The sequence below is a fragment of the Hemiscyllium ocellatum genome, chromosome 3 (assembly GCF_020745735.1).
Source record: "Hemiscyllium ocellatum isolate sHemOce1 chromosome 3, sHemOce1.pat.X.cur, whole genome shotgun sequence".
Lineage (NCBI taxonomy): Eukaryota > Metazoa > Chordata > Chondrichthyes > Orectolobiformes > Hemiscylliidae > Hemiscyllium > Hemiscyllium ocellatum.
The window spans coordinates 22,903,930-22,919,317 of NC_083403.1; the positions used below are offsets into that span (position 1 = coordinate 22,903,930).

At 44.9% G+C, this 15,388-nt stretch overlaps 1 protein-coding gene across 1 annotated transcript in view; it reads right to left on the minus strand.

Moving 5' to 3' along the window:
- The window catches only part of wdr43 (WD repeat domain 43), a 56,677-nt gene extending 46,603 nt beyond the window's left edge, over positions 1 to 10,074 (minus strand). The window contains exons 1-2 of the mRNA XM_060849114.1: positions 9,866 to 10,074; positions 515 to 649 (exon numbers count right to left, since the gene is read on the minus strand). Coding sequence (XP_060705097.1) covers positions 515 to 649; positions 9,866 to 10,069 — 339 coding nt within the window. The 5' untranslated portion in view covers positions 10,070 to 10,074. The remainder of the gene's footprint in view (positions 1 to 514; positions 650 to 9,865) is intronic.
- Positions 10,075 to 15,388: the final 5,314 nt, after the last annotated feature.

Below are 15,388 nucleotides of genomic sequence, written 5' to 3' on the forward strand. Positions count from 1 at the left end.
ACATGTAATTGTTATACATGGTGTTGTTATTACAGACTAACCTTCTGGGAAAAATAGACAGAATTGGATAGCGAAATGAAATTCCAACCATGGATATAAGGTTTTGAACATACTTATATAGTAACATCTTTTCACTGCAGCATTCTACAAATACACTTCCTGAAAATAAATGAATTATTCAGTCATACGCTAATACAAATTTAAGTACCATAACTGAGAAAATGCAGTGTAAAGCAAGCCTTCATTCAAAAACAAATTGATTTGCATAAAAGTATAATTACACCAAGTCTAGACAGTTAACTAGCCAAGTTGACTTGTCCTGATGAATGACATTTCATGGAAGCAAATTAATGTCCACCAACAAGGTGTGAACATGTACACATGTAGCCAAAACAAGCCTCCCATTCTCACCCTTACTCTCAGTTAAGAGAGAATCTTTGTTAACATTTATACTTATGTAATTCAAAATTTCCGACCATTCTGCCTATTGCAATATGAAAAACCTATATCTTACCAGTTTACTCTGTAGCTCTCCCTTTACTATGCTGTATAACAAAATGCTACCAACTGCTGTACCAATAGCCAACAGGTCTAATTCTTCCAAATCTGTTGCATCTTCTGATCGCCTCTTTTTCTTCTGAGGACCTTCCTGGAAAAGAAAATAAATTTGATACTCCTTTATGTAGTTTTTTTTTTAAAAACATGGGTTACTATTAAAATCATTGAATAATGTAATATTACAGTCCTTGATTTTCCAAGCCTAGACTGAACCCAAAGCCTTTTGTCATGGCAACTAAAAAAGAGTTGGAAAGAGTTTCTAACATTGATCAAAAGTGAAGTTGATGGAAGAACTAGAAACTGACAGTTAAGGATGAATCTGCAATAACTTCAAGACATGCACATCTTCCTGTTGAGGTAGAACAGAGGATTGAGGCACAAAGGACCACAAAGAGGAGAATGTTTTTGTAGTGAATCACACAAACACTAAATATTTTAATATATTTAATTGTTTCATTTCCTTTCCAAATTTTCTCAAGTCCCGTTGCGATAACTAGAAACTAGTAAGCATAATCGGTTTTTCTAGCTATTAGTATTAATACAGAAGGAATTCCTTCTATTGATACCTAGTACCACTTTCATCCAAGTCAAAGAGGTGTGCACTGAAGTCAAACTACAGATTAACACTGCAAGGACAGATGCAGTAGTTTCATTCCGACATCCAGGAAAACTCACAGGGTGACCAAAGCCAATGTGCAACTCAGGCTTGACATAATTTGCAACCCTCTTTCAACATGTCTCTTTTCAGCAATAATCAAATTCTGATGAACACTCACTGTCACTAACCTTGAACTAATACTCGGACCAGAGGCTGAGCATCTGACCATCACAAAGACCGTCTAATCCCACATGTGTAGTATGTCTAGTCTCAGTCATTTGTTATTGAAATTATCCATGCTTCTTCCCAATGTACTCAACTATCCCTAAGTTTCATGGATATCTGCCCATCTTCCACTAACCACAAACATAATATGATAATAATGGTTACACGTATTCATTGCTCTGTGTTTCCAGAGAGAAAGATTTCTCCATTGACGAAACGGTATGGCAGAGAAATAAAAGCCATTTGGGGAATTCTTTTAAAAACAAACTATCAAAAAGCTAAATACATAGATTAAGAGGTTTCTGAATAAAGATATTTCTAATGTTCTACACGAGATGTACATTATTTAGTTATTGAAGCATTAAAAAAAATCCATCTAATAGAACGTACATATGCACCTGCGGACTGCACTATCTTTAAAGGAGAGAATTAATCAGAAAAACATTACATAGAATGAAGAAAAGAGGACATGGCAAACAAAATACGATTATTCTTTAAATAAAATGGTTATTACTTTCTTGCAACACACTTCCTGTTGGCTGTTATTTCCAAACTACTCACCTACATCATTCAAATTTAAAATCCAAACATTTATCAAATGAAACAAAGGTAACTGGCAGTGGTTTGTGTTTAAAGAATGCCATGAATTAAGCAAAAACATAGAAAACAGGGGTAGTAAGTCAGTCAACACCTTGAGCCTGTTCTGCCATTCAATATGCTACGGCTAATCAGCCAGCTCAATACCCCAATCCTGCTTTCTCCTAATATTGCTTAATCCCATAAGCCACAAGAGTTGCATCTATGCCCTTCATGAAAACACAATGTTTTGGCTGCGACCACTGTCTGTGGCGGTGAATTTCACAGATTCACCCCTCTCTAGATGAAAAGATTTCTCAGTCCTAAAAGGTTTCCCCCTTATCCTTAATCTATGACCCTTTGTTCCAGATATCCCACCATCAGGAATATCCTTCTTGCATCTTGAATTTTATAGGTTTGAGACTCTCTTTCCCACCCCCATTCTTCTAAACGTCAAATACAATCAATCAATCTCTCCTCATACAGTAGTCCCGTCAGGCTAGGAATCAATCTGATAACCCTTTGTTCCACTCCCCCTACAGGTAAAGACAATTAAACCTGCTCACATTAAGCAAAAATCAAGAAAAAGGAAAAACACAGAAGCCCATTAGATACATGATTATTTGAAAAAAACTCTGTCCTGCTCAGAGCCTGAAACATTCTATTTCCAGTTTTTAGAACAATACATACAAAACGTGGATCCCAACAGCCTAAACTCCACACATCATTATAAGGTGGTAAGTTTGCTGTAAAACCCAAGAAATGAATGTTAACCTAGGTAGGATGCCCCCAATGACCAGGGAGCCCAGAACTATGGGTCACAGATTTTCAATACAGGGTAGGCCATTTAGGACTGAGATTAAAAAAAAATTCTTCACCCAGAGTGGTGAGCTTGTGGAAATCTCTGTCACACAAAGTGGTTAAAGCCAAAAGACAATGTTTTCAAGGAGCAGTTATAGTTCTTAAGGTTAAAAGGATTAAAGGGGAGGGCAAGAAAATGGGAACAGGGTGTTGAATTGGATAGTCAGTCATGATCATATTTATCAGCACCACAGATTGAAGGACCAAATGGCCTAAGCTTGTTGCTATTTTCTAGGTTTGTATAATTGGGACACTGTACTTACCAAGTGACACTGCCAGATTCATGGCTTCCAAAACCATCACCAAAAATCTAGTACATCTGTGCAGGGAGTAACAAAGTTAACATTCCAGGTTGTGACCTTCCATCACAACTCAGGGTTGGGTAACAATCCCACTCCAAGGAGCTGTATGACCTGGAGAATAGTCCCAGCGTTCCATTGTTATTTCTAATTTCCAGCATTTGAGGTATTCTTTTTTAGATTAGATTTTAGGTTAGATTACTTACAGTGTGGAAACAGGCCCTTTGGCCCAACAAGTCCACACCGACCCGCCGAAGCGCAACCCACCCATACCCCTACATTTACCCCTTACCTAACACCACGGGCAATTTAGCATGGCCAATTCACCTGACCCGCACATCTTTGGATTGTGGGAGGAAACCGGAGCACCTGGAGGAAACCCACGCAGACACAGGGAGAATGTGCAAACTCCTCACAGTCAGTCGCCTGAGGTGGGAATTGAACCTGGGTCTCTGGCGCTGTGAGGGTCACTTCAAGATGCACGTGGACTGGGTAAATCAAGTTGGTAGTAGTGCCCAAGGAAAGTCTACAAGATGGCTTTTGAAGCAGCTCGTGATGAACCGCATAAGGGAACAGACAATACTGGATTTAGTATTGTTCAATGATGCATGCTTGATAAGGGAGCTTAGGATGAAAGAACTATTTGATCATAACATGGTCAAATTTACTCTGCAATTTGAGAGAATTTCTGGGAGTAAAGCAGAAGACATAGCAGAGATTCATCCCGAGGATGAAGCAGCATGGCATAGGAGGCTGAGGCAACCATGGCTGACTAGGGAAGTCAGGGATAGCATAACAGCAAAAAAGAGAAAGCTTACAAAGTAACAAAGAATGTTAGGAAACCAGAGGATTGGGAAGCTTATGAAGATCAACAGCAGGCAACAAAAAAAAGAGAAAAGATTAAATATGAGATTAAGCTAGCCAATAAACATATATATAAAGTAGTGAGGCAAAATGATGCAGGAGAGATACCAGTGGGGAACAAAGAAATCGCTGAGGAACTGAATAATTACTTTGTGACAGTCTTCGCAGTGGAAAACACGGGTAATTTCCCAAAAATTCAGAAGTACGGGGACAGAGCTAAGAATGGTGGTCATCACCAAGGAGGTGTTAGAAAAACTGAAGATGGATAAATCACCTGGACCTGAGCATACAGTTGAAGCTAAAATCAGATCAGCAATTACCTTATTAGATGGCTTGAAGGACCAAGTGGCCAATGCTTTTTCTTTGTTAATAAGATTAGTCTGCTTGGCTGTTGGTTACCTCATACTAATTTTCCAGATAAAACATGATACATAGAACAGTACAGCACAGGAACAAGCCCTTCTGCCCAGCATACCTGTGCTGACCACAATGCCATTCTAAACCTAATCCAATCTGTCTGTAGGGGGGGGTCTATATCCTCTATTTCCAGCCTGCTCATGTGTCCGTTTAAGCATTGATTTTGTGTCATCTCACTATTTCATATTCCCATACCAGGAAAAAGATTCAGGACTATCCACCCTTAACCATAATTAGTACTACTGCCTCAGTGAGAATGTGGAAAGAGTATAAGCAGGCAGGGAAAGTGTTAAATTCTGACTTTTGTGAAACAAGAGTTTCAACTGAGCATGACTCAGATCCGATAAGAAATTACAGTTAACAATGGGGTGCTGCAGGCAAGAGTCATGGGTTAACAAGTTGGAAAAGCAAACAAGATGAGGTAGCATTCTGGATCAGTGGTGCTGGAAGAGCACAGCAGTTCAGGCAGCATCCAAGGAGCAGCAAAATCGACGTTTCGGGCAAAAGCCCTTCATCAGGAATAAAGGCAGTGAGCCTGAAGTGTGGAGAGATAAGCTAGAGGAGGGTGGGGGTGGGGATAAAGTAGCATAGAGTACAATGGGTGAGTGGTGGAAGAGATGAAGGTGATAGGTCAGGGAGGAGAGGGTGGGGTGGATAGGTGGAAAAGGAGATAGGACATGATAGGAGATGAAGGGCTTATGCTCGAAACGTCGAATTCTCTATTCCTGAGATGCTGCCTGGCCTGCTGTGCTTTGACCAGCAACACATTTTCAGCTGTGATCTCCAGCATCTGCAGACCTCATTTTTTACTTATAGGAAAAGGAGATAGGACAAGTCCGGACAAGTCATGGGGACAGTGCTGAGCGGGAAGTTTGGAACTAGGGTGAGGTGGGGGAAGGGGAAATGAGGAAACTGTTGAAGTCCACATTGATGCCCTGGGGTTGAAGTGTTCTGAGGCGGAAGATGAGGCGTTCTTCCTCCAGGCGTCTGGTGGTGAGAGCGCGGCGGTGAAGGAGGCCAAGGACCTCAGCAGAGTGGGAGGGGGAGTTAAAATGTTGGGTCACGGGGCGGTGTGGTTGATTGGTGCGGGAATTGGGAATACGGGATGACATTTTTGCAAGAGGTAGGGTGGGAAGAGGTGTAATTTGCAAAAATGTCATCCCGTATTCCCAATTCCTCCGCCTCTGCCGTATCTGCTCCCAGGAGGACCAGTTCCACCACAGAACACACCAGATGGTGTCTTTCTTTAGAGACCGCAATTTCCCTTCCAACGTGGTTAAAGATGCCCTCCAACGCATCTCGTCCACATCCCGCACCTCCGCCCTCAGACCCCACCCCTCCAACCGTAACAAGGACAGAACACCCCTGGTGCTCACCTTCCACCCTACCAACCTTCGCATAAACTAAATCATCCGCCGACATTTCCGCCACCTCCAAAAAGACCCCACCACCAGGGATATATTTCCCTCCCCACCCCTTTCCGCCTTCTGCAAAGACCATTCCCTCCATGACTACCTGGTCAGGGCCACGCCCCCCTACAACCCACCCTCCCATCCTGGCACTTTCCCCTGCCACCGCAGGAACTGTAAAACATGCGCCCAGATCTCCTCCCTCGCCTCTATCCAAGGCCCTAAAGGAGCTTTCCACATCCATCAAAGTTTTACCTGCAAATCCACCAATATCATTTATTGTATCCATTGCTCCCGATGCAGTCTCCTCTACATTGGGAAGACTGGGCGCCTCCTAGCAGAGCGCTTTAGGGAACATCTCCGGGACACCCGCATCAATCAACCACACTGCCCCGTGGCCCAGCATTTCAACTCCCCCTCCCACTCTGCCGAGGTCCTGGGTCTCCTTCACCACCGCTCCCTCACCACCAGACGCCTGGAGGAAGAACGCCTCATCTTCCACCTCGGAACACTTCAACCCCAGGGCATCAATGTGGACTTCAACAGTTTCCTCATTTCCCCTTCCCCCACCTCACCCTAGTTCCAAACTTTCAGCTCAGCACTGTCCCCATGACTTGTCCGGACTTGTCCTACCTGCCTATCTCCTTTTCCACCTATCCACTCCACCCTCCTCCCTGACCTATCACCTTCATCCCCTCCCCCACTCACCCAATGTACTCTATGCTACTTTCTCCCCACCCCCACCCTCCTCAAGCTTATCTCTCCACGCTTCAGGCTCACTGTCTTTATTCCCGATGAAGGACTTTTGCCCGAAACGTCGATTTTGCTGCACTTTGGATGCTGCCTGAACTGCTGTGCTCTTCCAGCACCACTAATCCAGAATCTGGTTTCCAGCATCTGCAGTCATTGTTTTTACCAAGATGAGGTAGCATATTCAGTTAACAAGGTGAAAAATATTTATAATGTGAAGCTAGTTAATAAGATATTGTTGATGCTCACTGATTGTAACAGTCACCCAAGTAATGTTGCTATATCTGGATGCTCCTTCCTGTAAAATGACCACATTGTTCATAGGGAAACTGCTCTTCCAGAGAGCATGAATTCATGTCTCTGTGCACAAAGATGACCGTTCTCTCTCCCTCCAGCACCCATTCGAGCGGGGGGGGGGGGGGGGGGGGGGGGGGGGCACAGCTTGCAATCTCTCCAAACCCTTCATGTCATTCCTGATATTGCAACCAGAACTGGACGCAATACTTCAAATGTGGCAAAACTAAAGTTTTATGCAGGTGCAACATGACTTGTATATTCAATGCCCTGGCCAATGAAGGCAAGCATACTTTGAGTGTTCTCTACCATCTTATCCCACCTGCATTGCCACTTCCAGCGGGCTACGGACTTGCACCCAAGATTCATTCTTATTTATCAATGCTCCTATGGGTACTGCCCTTTACTGTATGCTTTCCTCTTGCACATGACCTCCCAAAAAGCATCACATCACTTGTCAGGATTAAACTCCATCTGCCATTTCTTTGACAACTTTCCTCACTCTCCACAACTCCAGCAAATTTCATGTCATCTGTAAACATACCAATCAGACAACCTACATTTTCATCCAAAATATTTATTACTTACAGAACCCAAGCACTGAACCTTGCAGAGCACGACTGGTCAGAGATCCTCAAAGAAATACGCTTAAGGTTCCCTTCTTAAGATACTTACATGCATGATGCAACTGCAATACACCGACTTCTGTGAACAACCATGATTTATTTCGGCAAATACCAGTTTTAGGAGGATCACTTAACACACTGCGCAATGCTTGCAGAGTGTGTCAAGTGAGGCTCTCTGAACATGGGAATCGCCCTCCCTTTATACAAGGTTTTACATCACAGTCATGCATGCAAGACAAACCCCTGCCACGCCCCAAAGTCACATGCCACCCAAATACAAATAAAAGTGATTAGATTGTTTCCAGGAACAATGTGTGATCAGGTTATTCCTTGAACTGCACCATTTACAGAGTACGATTAGACTGTCACATACTGACTGCAAAACAGAACCCCCCCCTCCCCCGGGACATCTAATTTTTTACATGTCAGAACAAATTAACCCTTTCACATCTCAACACCTCTATAAATATCCTGTCTCTTCTGTGACCAAGCAGATTGGTATCCAACTTGCTAACTTAGCATGGATCTTATGTCATGGGGCATCTTGTCAAACAATGGCGCCAAAGCATTTTTTGTGGCAATCATTAGACAAATGAACAATGTTAACTTTCTTTCAATCACAAGCTGGATAGGCTGGGACTTTTCTCACAGGAGCGTAGGAGGTTGACAGGATTTTATGAGCAATGAGAGGAATGGATAGTAGATGTCTTTTCCCTAAGATGGGGAATTTCTAGAGTAGGGGGCACATTTTCAAGGTGAGAGGAGAGAGAATTAAAAATGACAGGTGGCATTTTTTTTAAAGCAGAGGGTGGTTTGCATGTGGAATGAATTCTGAGGAAGTGGTGGATGCCAGTACAATTACAACATGTAAAACATATTTGGATAGAAGCATGAATAGGAAAGGTTCTGGAAGCCTGCATCCAGAGGCTCACTGAAGATGTTACCTAGTATGGTGATGGAATGCCTGAAAATGAACCTTCCAGCTCAGCGAGCAAACCTGCATCCAGAACCTCAACATGAGCTACAAATCTTCTCAATACTCGCTAATAAGAAAGGTTTAGAGGAATATAGGCCAGAAGCAGGTAGGTGGGACTAACTTAGCTTGGAATTATGTTCGGCATGGACTGGTTGGACCAAAAGGTCTGTTGCTGTGCTGTATCACTCTATAAGAAGCTTTGCTACTTATGCATTGAGAATATTCAAAACATTACTATATTTGTAGATATAAATAGCAAAAACATGGGATACTCTAGAAATTTGGTGTTTAAGTAGACGATCAATCATGATCTATAATGGCCGAGCATAGTCGAAACGCTGGATGGACTACTCCTAGTTCCATATTCTGCAGATATGAATCTTATTAAGACGCAGTTTGGCATGGTGAAGAGGAGTATAAAGGGCCAGAAACTGAGCTCCAGGGTCCAGTAATTTTAATTAATTCTTAGAAAAGGAAAGTGATTTGCAAGAGTTGGCCTTTGCTATATCCTCAGATGTTGCCAGACATGTTCAGCATTTCCAGCAGTTTTTGTTTCAAATTTCTGTTGTTGCACTTTCATTAATACTTTAAAGTTATTGAACCGCATCATACACCTCTTGGAAATGAATGAAAACCTCAGGCTCAGGTTTTCCTAAAAAGCGGATAGCGAGCTGAAACTCAAACCTATAGAGGACTGAATTGGTTAGAAATATAAAGTATAACCAACTCTACCTTCTCATTCTAATGATTTGCCGAGAGCGCGCTCTCAAATCGAAAACTAGACCATTAATACACGAGTTCAGATGAGCGCAGACGTCAAACTTTCCTCCCCCTTCTTCTTTTAGTGGAATCTCAAGACCTTCCTTGGATTCACCCTCCCGTCCATGCGAGAGAAACTTTCAAAATGATTCATATCCAGAACAAACGAGGGCCCTGTGAATACTAACCAGATTTGTAGACAAGCCCGCTTTAAAAGAAAATCTTTCAGATGAGCCAAAAATGGAGAGAACAGGAGCCGAACTTCTGTTTAACTCCGGAAAAGAGCTTTACAACCCGAACCAAGTTATCTTCCAACGGTCGAATTAGCGAGGGGAAGCAAACATAGAAGTCTAGCGGTCTCTTTTTTCAGGAGTCGGGGTAGGTGTGAGACAGGCCGGTCTATGGGGGGACCGCATGGAAGGACAGAGGGAGAGGAGGAGACACCCGAGGCCTCTCCTCCTGACTCCCCGCCTGTTGCTGACGAGGCCTCAGCCGGAGCCTGGCGCTGATTGCCCCCCTCGCCGCGCGCCTCACCACCATCAGCCCCTCACCCCGGCCGCCTGTCCACGTCCACGTCCTCCTCCCCGCGAGCCTGCTGCTGCTGCTGCTGCTGCTGACTAGGCCTCAGGCCTCACGCCGAGCCTGCCACTCACCTGACGGAATCGCCGCGGGGGAGCCCACGACAAGCAGCTGCAAGTGGCGCTGAGGTGCGAGGAAGGCACGTACTCGTGCCGAAGACCGCCGCCCTGCGTGTTCCACACGCGAATCCGACCGTCCGCTGCGGCCGCCGCCAGGCACTGGCCTGAGCCCGGGGAGAAGGCGCAGCAACTCTCCGCTCCGCCACCAACCGCCGCCATGCTGCCCCCCTGCACACGTGGTAGGGAGTGCGCAGGCGCGGGGCTGCCGAGGAAGGGGGTGGGGCAAAGGCCTGGGGCCAACGCGTCTGTCAATCATCAGCTCAAAGCCCACAGCAATCTGACTGCCCATATTGTCAAAGTACATTGCAAATAATATCTACAGTAATCGCCTGGCTTAATTTACCATGTACCTGTCGGTAATTGAGGAAGACAAAATAAAGTGACTTACCTTTCTATAGCACCTTTCTGAAAGTACTTTACAGTCAATGGAACAGCCATAATGTGGAGGAGCTGGTGTTGGACTGGGGTGGACAAAGTTAAAAATCCCACAACACCAGGTTAAAGTCCAACAGATTTATTTGAAAGCACTAGCTTTTGGAGGGTTCTTCATCAGGTAACTGGAATAGTACGCAACAAATTTATGCACTGCAAGGTCTTACAGAATCACATAGGGGCTGAGTAGCTTGATTGGATGGATGGCTGTTTTGCCATACAATGCGATACCCACAGGGTGGGTTCAATTTCCTTACTGCCTGAGTTATTATGAAAGCCTCTCCTTCTCAACCTAACTCCATGCTTCAGATGTGATGACAAAGAAAAAGAAAATTTACAGCCCAGGAACAGGCCCTTCAGCCCTCCCAGCCTGAGCCAATCCAAATGTACTGTTTAAACCTGTCGGTCAATTCCTAAGCATTTGTATCCCTCTGCTCCCCACCTACTCATGCGTCTGTTCAGACACATCTTAAATGAATCTGCCATGCCTGCCTCTAACACCTCTGCTGGCAATGCTTTCCAGATGCCCACCACCCTCTGTGTGAAGTACTTGCTGTGTGTATCCCCCTTAAACTTTCCACCTCTCACCTTGAAAGTGTGACCTCTCGTTATGGAATCCTGAGAAAAAGCTTGTTTCTATCCACCCTGTAAATACCCTTCATGATTTTGTAAACCTCAATCAGATCCCCCCCTCAATCTCCTTTTTTCTAATGAAAATAAACCTAACCTACTCAACCTCTCTTCATAGCTAGCACCTTCCATACCAGGCAACATCCTGGTAAACTTTCTCTGCACCCTCTCCAAAGCATCCACATCCTTTTGGTAATGTGGCACCCAGAACTGTACACAGTGTTCTAAATACGGCCGAACCAATGTCCTGTACAATTTTAACATGACTTGCCAGCTCTTATACTCAACACCCCATCCAATGAAGGCAAGCATACTGCATGTCTTTTTGAACACTTTATGCAACTGTGCAGCAACCTTCAGGGTACAATGGACCTGCACTCCCAGATCTCTCTACCCATCAACTTTTCCCAAGGCTTTTCCGTTCATTGTATAATTCGCTCTAGAATTAGTCTTGCCTAAATGCATCATCTTACATTTGTCTGGATTGAAATCCATCTGCCAATTTTCTGCCTAACTCTCCAGTCTTTCTATATTCTCCAATATTCTTTGAGGACCAGTGGAGTTCTGTCCTGATGGCGATTGGAGGGGTGGGGTTCAAGGGCGGAGGAGCGGGAAGTGGAGGAGATGCAGTGGAGAGCATTGTCAACCATGTCTGAGGGGAAATTGCGGTCTTTGAAGAAGGAGGCCATCTGGGTTGTTCGGTATTGGAATTGGTCCTCCTGGGAGCAGATGCAGTGGAGGCGAAGGAATTGGGAATATGGGATGGCGTTTTTACAAGGAGCAGGGTGGGAGGAGTGTAATCTAGGTAGCTGTGGGAGTCGGTCGTTTTATAGTAAATGTACCCCACCCCTCCAATCGCTACCAGGTGGTAGGTCCTCACCTACCACCCCACCAACCTCCAGATACATCGTATCATCCTTCGGCATTTCTGCCACCTGCAAACAGACCCCACCACCAAGGATATATTTCCCTCCCCTCCCTTATCAGCGTTCCGGAAAGACCATTCCCTCCACGACCCCCTCGTCAGGTCCACACCCCCCCACCAACCCAACCTCCACTCCCGGCACCTTCCCATGCAACCGCAAGAAGTGCAAAACTTGCGCCCACACCTCCCTCCTCACTTCCCTCAAGGTCCCAAGGGATCCTTCCATATCCATCACAAATTCACCTGCACCACCATACACATCACTTACTGCATCCGCTGCACCCGATGCGGCCTCCTCTACATTGGGAAGTCAGGCTGCCTACTTGTGGAACGTTTCAGAGAACACCTCTGGGACACCCGCAACAACCAACCCAACCGCCCTGTGGCTGAACACTTTAACTCCCCCTCCCACTCCACCAAGGACATGCAGGTCCTTGGCCTCCTCCATCGCCAGATCATGGCAACATGACGCCTGGAGGAAGAGCGCCTCATCTTCCGCCTAGGAACCCTCCAACCACAAGGGATGAATGCAGATTTCTCCAGCTTTCTCATTTCCCCTTCCCCCACCTTATCTCAGTCCCAACCCTCGGACTCAGCACCGCCTTCTTGACCTGCAATCTTCTTCCCGACCTCTCCGCCCCCTCCCTTCTCCGGCCTATCACCCTCACCTTAACTTCCTTCCACCTATCGCATTCCCAATGCCCCTCCCCCAAGTCCCTCCTCCCTACCTTTTATCTTAGCCTGCTTGACACACCCTCCTCATTCCTGAAGAAGGGCTTATGCCCGAAACGTCGATTCTCCTGCTCCTTGGATGCTGCCTGGCCTGCTACGCTTTTCCAGCAACACATTTTTCAGGTCAAAGTTAAAAACCATACAAGCTTTTGGAGCGCAGCTTCTTCATCAGGTGGGCAGGATCATAGGACACAGAATTTATAGTAAAAGACCAAAGTGTCATACAACTGAAGCAAAGTATTGAATAAACCTAGATTGCTGTTAAGTCTTTAATCACTTAGAATGGGTAAATTCTGGGATTTATACATAAATGAACAGAAACCATCATCCCCATTCTAAATGAATCCTACGTATGAATTCTACAGATTTACTACACTTCAGCCTTCAACACTTTTATCCCCTCGAGACTGATTACTAAACTTAGTGATTTCGGACTAAGCCCCACTCTCTGCATCTGGACCCTCAGTTTCCTGACCCACAGACCTGTGAAGATTGAGGACAATATTCATCCTCACTAACACTCAACACTGGAGCTCCCCAGGGGTGCATTCTCAGCCCCCTACTGTACTCACCGTATACCCATGACTGTGTCAACAAATACCAGAATAATGCTGTTTACAAGTTCGCTGATGACGCCACCATAGTCGGTCGAATCTCTGATAGCGACGAAACTGACTACAGATGGAAGGAGGAAGACCTGGAAAAAATGTGCACTGAGAACAACCTAGCTCTCAATGCCCGCAAAACCAAGGAACTCATTATTGACTTTTGGTGGGGTGTTACTCATGCCTCCCTACACATTAACAACTCAGAGGTGGAAAGAATGGGAGTGGTCATCCACAACAAGCTTTCTTGGACACTTCATGTGGATGCACTGGTTACAAAAGCCCAACAACGTCTCTTCTTCCTCAGGCAGCTGAGGAAATTTGGCATGACGGTGAATAACCTTGCCAAGTTTTGTAGGTGCGCCATCGAGAGCATTCAGTTTGGATGTATCACTACCTGGTATTGCAACTGTACCATTCAAGATCAGAGATGGTTACAGAGAGTGCTGAACTCAGCCCGGATAATCACAAAGACCAACCTCCCATCAATAGAATCTATCTACTGGGCTTGCTGTCAAGGAAAGGCCGCCAGCATTCTTAAAGATCCACCCTGACAATATTCTTCTACAACCTCTACCGTTGGGGAGAAGGTACAGAAGCCTGAACACACGCACCAGCCGATTTCGAAACAGTTTCTACCCAATTGTTGTTAAAATACTGAATGGACTTACAAACTCTTAACATTCGCCTGTACCCGTGTTTTTGTTTTTGCTGCTGTTTACCTATTATTTCCTATCTATGCTACTTAACTTTGTGATCTGCCTGTATTGCTGGCAAGACAAAGCTTTTCACTGTGCCTTGGAACACGTGACAATAAATTCAATTCAAGTTAAGTGATTAAAGACTTTACAGTAATCTAAGTTTGTTCAATACATCACGTCACTTGTATAACACTTTGATATTTTACTATAAATTCTGTCTCCTATGATCCTGGCCCACTAGCTATCTGATGAAGGAGCAGCACCGCATGAAGAATGGTTATACCCACAGTGGCTCAGTGGTTAGCACTGCTGCCTCATGGCACCAGGGTCCCAGGTTCAATTCCAGCCTTGGAAACTGTGTGGCATTGGTTTGTGTGGGTTTCCTCCAGGTGCTCCAGTTTCCTCCCACAGTCCAAAGATGTGCAAGTCAGGTGAATTGGCTATGCTAAATTGCTCCATAGTGTTAGGGAAATGGGTGTGGGTGGGTTACTTTTTGGAGGGTTGATGTGGACTGGTTGGGCCAAAAGGCCTTGTTTCCACACTGTAGGGAATCTAATCAAAACATCAACCTCTCCACCTTCTGATACTGCCTGGCTTGCTGTGTTCTTCTTGTCTACCTTGGATTCCAGCATCTACAGTTTTTTATGCCACTAGCTACCTGATGAAGGAGCAGCTCTCCAAATAACTGTACTTCCAAATAAACTTGTTGGACTATAACCTTGTTAAAAATCACACAACACCAGGTTATAGTCCTACTGGTTTATTTGGAAGCAGTAGCTTTCGGAGTGCCGACCTTTCATCAGCTAGTGCTTCCAATTAAACCTGTCGACTATAATCTATCACCCTCACCTTGACCTCCTTCCACCTATCCCACCTCCATCGCCCCTCCCCCTAGTCCCTCCTCCCTACCTTTTATCTTAGCCTGCTTGGCTCTCTCTCTCTTATTCCTGATGAAGGGCTTATGCTCGAAACGTCGAATTCTCTATTCCTGAGATGCTGCCTGGCCTGCTGTGCTTTGACCAGCAACACATTTGCGACTATAATCTGGTGTTGTGTGATTGTTAACATTCTCCGTATATCAGTGTGGATTTCCTCCCATAGTCCAAACCTATGTAGGTAAGGTGGATTTGACTATGTTAAATTACCCAAAAAGTCTAGGAAAGTGTAGGTGAGGTGAATTAGCCATTGTAATTGCAGGGATAGGGTTAGAGGAGTGAGTCTGGGTTGGAGTGCTCTTAGGAGGGTGGGTGTGAGCTCCATGGGCTGAATGGCCTGTTTCCATTCTGTAGGGATTCTATGTCTTACATAGGGTCATAAAATAACTGAAGCTATAATGTGACACAGCTAACAAAATTTGGAGTCCACTTAAAGAGTGGAAGAAAATTACTGCAAATGCTGGAGATCACAACTTTTGTACTCAGTATTTATAAAGTGGCCACTATTCAGTAAATTC